This window comes from Anneissia japonica, unplaced genomic scaffold, assembly GCF_011630105.1.
Source record: "Anneissia japonica isolate Jap-2015-1 unplaced genomic scaffold, ASM1163010v1 scaffold8218_len373358_cov135, whole genome shotgun sequence".
Classification (NCBI taxonomy): domain Eukaryota; kingdom Metazoa; phylum Echinodermata; class Crinoidea; order Comatulida; family Comatulidae; genus Anneissia; species Anneissia japonica.
In genome coordinates, this window is record NW_022699643.1 from 301152 (window position 1) to 308566 (window position 7415).

General features: G+C 40.6%; 2 protein-coding genes across 2 annotated transcripts in view; both read left to right on the top strand.

The window, feature by feature from the left end:
- Nucleotides 1–1017: 1017 nt before the first annotated feature.
- LOC117103031 lies at nucleotides 1018–3042 on the top strand. Its single transcript, XM_033243494.1, has one exon. The coding sequence runs from the start codon at nucleotides 1018–1020 to the stop codon at nucleotides 3040–3042; it is 2025 nt and encodes a 674-aa protein (XP_033099385.1).
- An 852-nt stretch (nucleotides 3043–3894) lies between these two features.
- Nucleotides 3895–7415, top strand: part of LOC117103032 — a 16803-nt gene continuing 13282 nt past the window's right edge. The window contains exon 1 of the mRNA XM_033243495.1: nucleotides 3895–4015. Within this exon, the coding sequence (XP_033099386.1) occupies nucleotides 3895–4015 (121 nt within the window). The remainder of the gene's footprint in view (nucleotides 4016–7415) is intronic.

Consider the following 7415-nt stretch of genomic DNA (forward strand, 5'->3'; position numbering starts at 1 on the left):
TGCTGGTAAACACCCATATGACAAAAAGTCCTGTCAGTTTGCTGCACCTTGCCGAACTCCTTCTTGTGGAAGTGATCTTCATTTTCCGGCTATTTGCCCTGTTTTATATGAAAAGAGGGATCAACCAAATCTTAATTATGCTGCTCAACCCTTTCGTCCTGTCAATTCAGATAGTGTTGCTAAGCAGTCAAACACTGTCACTTATAACGAGAAGAGTAAACTACAAGTGACTCTACCCACTTTCATGGTTTATCTTAGATGTGGCAACACCCGTCGCTTAGTGCATATCTTATTAGATGGTGGAAGTCAGGCAACACTCTTGCGAGCAGGAATTTTTCCACGAACGAGACAAGATGTTTATCAAGATCATGATCTGAGTCTGGTTGTTGGGAAGAAGATAACAAGGAAATTAAGACTTCTGAATTGCCACATTGAAGATATAAACGGAACTTGGTCACATCCAATTACTATCACAGAAATTGATGATCCCTGTGGGAACGCTCCTGTAATACATAGAGAGCATTTGATGCAGTACGATCACCTGAGTGAAGTCAATATACATCTTGCTCCATCTCCAATTATTGACATACTTCTTGGCGTTGATAATACACACTTAATGATTTGGGAGGACTACATCCGTGGGGAGAGTGCAAGCGAGCCTGTCGCCGTGAAATGTCCCTTTGGGTGGTTCATCCAAGGAGGACAATCGACCATATCATCACTGACCAACTATGTTAATGTGTCTGCTGTAGGACCAATTGAAGACTTTATCGGCCTCGAGACTATTGGCTTAGAGCCAAAAAATGTAAATGTTCTGAACATCTGATAAACCACAGTGCAACAGAGGCAATTAATCAGAGTGTGACACAACTTCCAGATGGAACATATGAAATCCAATTACCGTGGAAAACACCAGATGATCTACCAGATAACTACAGTTATGCTGTAAAAAGATTGAAAAGCCTAGAAAGGCAGCTTGAGAATCGAAGTGCTGATTGGGCAGTGTATTGCGATCAAATGAGGGGGCAACTAAAGGGGGGTGTTTCGCGTCTTGTGTCAGAGGAAGAATTACAACGAGATAAAGGTGCTGGAAGGAAGATGTGGTTTCTTCCACACTTTGCAGTTACCAAAGAATCTACAACGACTCCTGTGAGAGTGGTCTATGATGGAAAGGCAAGGTTCCATTCACTTAATGATTATCTCTGGAAGGGTGAGAACATAAATACTGACCTGTTTAATTTTGCCTTGCGGTTCCGGGAAAATGAAGTTGGTATAATCGCCGACATCAGCAAGATGTTTCAAGCTATAAAAATTAGACCAGACGATGCCCGCTTTCATCGATTTGTATTTCGAGAGAATCCTAGTCATCCCATCCAAGTGTATGAGTTGACAACTGTTACATTTGGAGATAAGCCTTCACCGACTGCTGCCATCGTGACCTTGAGACATGTAGTATCTGAGCATGCACCTGGTGATGATCAGCTAAAAAGAATTGTGGCTGACCAGTTTTACATGGATGACCTCAATGAATCGGTTGTTGATGCGAATGAGGCTTACAAGATAAAGTCTAAACTTACCGAGACCCTGAATAAAGGAAAATTTGCTATAAGAAAATGGCAATCTAATGTACAGAATTTGTGTGACAAATCAGAAGATAAAAGTGCTGCCACTGCTTTGGGAACCAGGTGGGACCTTGTGAACGACACATTAAAGGTCAAAGAAGTAAAGCCGATTCAAGGACTTGTCCCAACCAAGCGTAATATCTTAAAGCAAACCGCCTCTTACTATGATGTCTTCGGAATGCTCTCTGGTATTCTTGTTCGACCAAAGATTCTTCTACAGAAACTATGGCAGCTGAACCTTGATTGGGATACCCCACTTAACCAAAAAGGTGAGCTCTGTGCTATATTGAACGAGATCAATAAAGATCTTGAAAAAACAACTAACATTGAAATTCCTAGATGCCTCATTCCAGAGCCTTTCAAAGGAGTAAGACCTTTGCCGGAAGTATCTCTACATGGTGCGAGCGATGCCTCAGAAGATGCCATGGGTATTGGAGTGTGGATGAAATGGTCTCATCCTGAGATGACTGTGGCTTATCTGTCGTTTGTGTGTGCACGGGCCAGACTAACACCACTTAAGCAGTCAAGTATTCCACGAAAAGAGCTTCAGGCAATTCTGCTGTTGTCAAGATTATTGCTTACCGTAAAGAATGCTTTGAGGTTCAACATAGCATACTCAAGGGTCATGACAGACAGTATGACTGCAGTTAGCTGGTTGAGAGGGCAATCCAAGTCTTTTCGCTCCTATGTTGCATACCGTGTTGGTGAGATCACGACTGAGTTCGATCCTATCAGAGATATCGTTCATGTACCATCGAACCAAAACATCATAGACATTGTTTCGAGAGGAGGAACAGTCAATGACATGAAGAGGGTCATCGAGGGACCTGAGTATCTACGACTACCACCTGCTTCTTGGCCAAAAACTCCAAAGAATATTCAAGTTGACCTTGAAGATAGAGAACAGAAGAAATTTCACGTCCGAAATGCTAAGACACTAGCACTCAAAATAAATTCTATTCCTGAGTCTCAACCAATAGTTGATGCCGGCAAGTATTCCAGTTGGCCAAGGCTTAAGATGATCACATCTAGGGTGCTCTCGTTGAAGGAACTGCCAAAGAACCTATGGTTAAAGCGGTTAACCCAGCAAATATCACAGTGGCCTTCTTCTAAGCTACTCAGGGAAGCAGAGTTGTATTGGATTCGACAAGCACAAACAGGTATCAATTTCAACAACCACAACATTATGAAGTTAGATTCAATATTTGATGAGAACGAGAGAGTGTACCGTGTTGGTGGACGAATGGACAATGCACCACTTTCATATGATGTGCGACACGCTTACCTTCTCCCAAAGGAAAGTCATATTAGCCTGATAATTGTTCGTGACAGACACACACATGCCCTTCATGGGGGACATTTCACAACTGCGACAGAAGTTAGGAAAAGGTACTGGATTGTTGGAGACAAACATCTCTAAGGTAGTTGTGCGTCAGTGTATCATTTGTAGGAGACACAAAGGAAAACCAATAGAGTAAAGGATGGCAGACTTGCCCGATTTCCGAGTGAACCCATGTTCACCTCCATTCAAAACCACACTTGTAGATTACCTTGGTCCGGTGAATGTAAAGCTGAACAGGAACACCACCACCAAAGGTTACTGTGCGGTATTTACTTGTGCAGTAATTAGAGCTGTGCACTTAACATGTGTTCAAGATCTGTCAACCCAAGCATTTCTACAAGCTTTGGAACGATTTGTAAGCATCAGAGGAGCTCCATCTTTGTTAGTGAGCGACAATGGCACCTGCTTTAGAGGAGCTAACAACACCATAAATGAGTTAAACCTAAAATTGGACCAGACCACAGTCCGAGAACAATGCCAACGGTATAACGTTCAGTGGAAATTTGGACCGCCCGGTGGACCCCACCACCAAGGAGCTGTTGAGCGCATGGTCCAAGAAGTCAAAAAGAGAATGAGACACCTAGTGAAAGCAGATCGCCTTACATTTGTTGAATGGGAGACTGTGTTCTGTCAAATATCCGGTCTTATCAATGGACGACCCTTAACTGCAAAGTCATCATCGCCACTTGATCATCCACCGTTGACACCAAACCACTTCTTGATTGGAAGAGGCGATTTGCCATGTCCTGAAGTTCCATGTGAAGAGTACAAAGGAAACTTACAAAAACGTAGAGAGATTTGCAATGCTATGGTGGATGGGTTTTGGCGACGCTGGATGGAATGTATGCATAAACTTTCACCACTGAGAATCTGATTGAAGGAGACATAGTGCTCGTCATTGGTAAAGAGAAGAAACGCGGTCTTTGGAAAATGGCTGAAGTCATTAAAGTCTACCCAGGGAAAGATGATCTTGTGAGAGTTGTGGACATCAACTTTGCTGATGGAACCAATGCGAAGAAACCTGTCACCAAACTGATCCTACTAATGAAAAGTACAGAACGATCAGACATAATATAGAGTTTGAGTATGTCTGTACTGTGTATGGGTGTACGCCGAACGCTGCCCAAAGAAATCAATATGTGCATTATTGTGTAATGATTACAGTACATAATTATCGTTGTTTGTTGGACTTTGAGATATGTATTCGCACTCATTTGGATTACGTGATTCGTTTTTGGACTTACTGAAATCATCAGTTGCACTTCGTTGTGATTAGCGTGGCACTTTGATTACCAATTATACTATTGTAAACCAAATTTAGACATTTTGTATGAACATTTTTGAACCTTTTTTGCAGTTTGATGACATTCCGTCACTCTTTGGGGGAATGGGATATCATGACATCATGACATGTTGTTACGCCTGCGCGTAATAATTTACTATGCCGCCACGCGCGAACTGGTTATCGGTGGGAGACAACAACATGAGATCTTTGTGACAGTTTATACTATTTTTTACCACTGGATCTTCATGTATTATTATATACTATATCATTTATCGAGGTATGTTTAACATGTCATCAAGTAATTATATTATATATGGAGTCGGCGGTTGCGATCTCCATACCATATCACCCTTTAGTTCAGTGTAATTTAATAATATTTATAGGCTAGGCTAGCGACGACTTCGTGGTCGACATTTGCAAGGCTTCCATCTAGGCTGAACTCTTGTATACAGTATTATAGGCCCACACGGGAACGCAAGGCCTACGCTTGGTTTTCCAGGCGCTGTGCTTCACAATAGCAGCTTACTGCTTAGTTACAGTTTGTGCAAATGATTTATAGGTTTTAATAATTATTGTTATTATAATTGTTATTTGAGGTTTATTCATAATTTCATCATAATAGTAAAAACTGTAATACTCGAGATTAACGATGTCGTTCAAGAAAGTTATATTATAGAGGGCGCTACTCATAAATTAGAGCTTGTCAGAATAATCTCAGCAGAGTAAGTCTGTACTATAGAGGGCGCTGTTTAAGAGTTTGTTATCGAGTTTAATGTTTATCTTTGTTTAAAACTGTTCAATAACTGGAATGATAAGACATGTAGATTCTATGTGCTTACATAAGACAACTTTATTTTCTTTCTTTTCCAGGAAGAATATACACAGTTGTTGAATATATATGCTATGCTATACTGTACTATACCTTTTTATACAGTAGAACACTATGCTATAACTGCATTGTAAGACAGCATAATAAAGTGATTTGATGCTAAACACCTGCGGTATTTATGGTCATAGTTCATTGCAACAACGTGTTTACGATCTCATTCTCCGAATTTCAACAATCCCCAACAAATGAATTAATTATTAAAACAAGTGAGTAATTAAATGTTTTATGAAGGCCTATTTATACACATGCAATAAATGAGGAATGGATAGCCACAACATAAAATTAGGTAAATCAGGGGATCTAGTGAAAAAAGGGCCTTAGGCGCAGGCTTAGGCTAGCCTAGCCGTGTCAGGGTGGATTTCGGGTAAGAGAAAACACATTATCTGTATGGTGCCGCTAGCTAGGGCGTCCGCCTTTGATATCGTGGATCAAGCCTTTAAATATCTCTGTTTAAAAGTGTTTATTTGTAGGCCTACATCATCGTTGCATTTGGCAAATTGCCTGAGCAGGCCTGACACCCCTCTTCTCACGGTAACGACTCTTTTGACACCTAGGCTAGGCTAGACCTAGCCTAGGTAGATCCTAGCCAACAGCGAAACATCACTCAGTGTTTTCTGGAAACTTTTTATTTTGTATAGGCCTACAGTATTTGACTAAAGGTTTTTTTTTTTTCAAATGTAAAACAAGGGAACATTATTCTCTGGTAATAAAACCATGGTCGACTAACTCCCCTCCGTAGGCCTACGTACGTGTGCTGCGTCGTCGTAGTCGCCTTAAAAAAACGAAAACAGCTCTTGGTGTAGTACGCGAACAGTGTCTTGGCGTTGCCGTCACGGTCCATTAGTTCGTAGTAGACTGGCCGCGTAGTCAAAACGAAAAATGCCTAATAGAACAAGAGAGCCAACAACGCTCATTGAGAGCGTAAAAAACGATACGCCCTACGCAGCTAGTGTAGGACGCCAACTAACGCTTGTCTGTTTTTGGTTCCTATCAAAGATCTTATAAACAAAAGATAGCGTTCTCCGCGATTTACGCGTAACAAATAGAAGCGTCGGTCAAGGTTCAAAAGTTTCCTATTTAGCAAGAGGGCGCCATTCATGCGCTATTATATCAAAGAGAAAAAGTAATCAGTTTTGGAAGAGGGCGTCCTATCTGTTGCCATGGATCTGAGATGGTTCCTGTTCTGCTGTTCACAGGATTGATACCCTAAGGTAAAGTAGCGCGGTGTACGGTATGGTCAGAGCGGTCAAGGGTCAAAAGTTTCCAATTTAGCAAGAGGGCGCCATTCATGCCTTATTACAGAATTTGCACGCGTAAATCGCGGAGAACGCTATCTTGTGTTTATAAGATCTTTGGTTCCTATGCTTGCAAGCATAGAAACTTTTAAAATCCTGCTCGTGTGTATGTAGTATGTACGTTACTAGTATGTTACGCAGTTTTTTGTAAACAGGCAAACGTGACTTTCCAGACATCTGTTTGTTTTGTGCGTCCGTACCCAAGCTAATCTGGATCTTTTGTTGTGCCCTATTTCATAGTTTTCTATTTTGACAAATATTAAAGCCATACTAATGAGAGACAATACCCCCTTACTCTTGAAAAGACTAGTAAACTGTATGATAAGAGGAAAACATTTATGGAATGTTGTGTACTCTCGTTGTCCAAACTAACTGTCTTAAATGTGATGGATCGGACTCCAGGGACTTTCCTAGCTGGTATGGATATAAAACTTTATCTGCACTCCAAAAACCTCAATTTTATACTACTGCAGTTTGGATAAGGTTCTACAGCAGACAGAATAGAATTGTTTTGTGTATGGAAGTGTTGTGGTTTGAAAAAAACATAAAACACACTTGATGCCTGACTGGATACGGTCATCCTTTTGCAGCTTCTATCGGATAATAGACTAACGTGTGTACAGTACGGTACGACCGAGTCTGTGAAATATTTAAAGCCCCATTCCCGGCAAAATTTCAGTTTTTAAGAAAAATCTAATTTTTGTATAATGTTATAAAGATTTATAAATATAATACGGAATTGCTAGTTTAACTGAATTTAGACATTCCTAAGAATGAAAAAAAAAATGTAAAATAAGACTGAAATGTGTTTGTTTGTGTTCCACACAAAAAATAAATGCGGATGATTTTTTCATGTTGATTTTGCGATAGGTCGTGAGAAGAAATATCGTAGGCGCCGAAAACATTAGCCTATCCAACGCTGCTAGGCTAGGCCTAACCTTACCTCGATTATAGGTTCTGTTATCACACATAAAAACAGCAA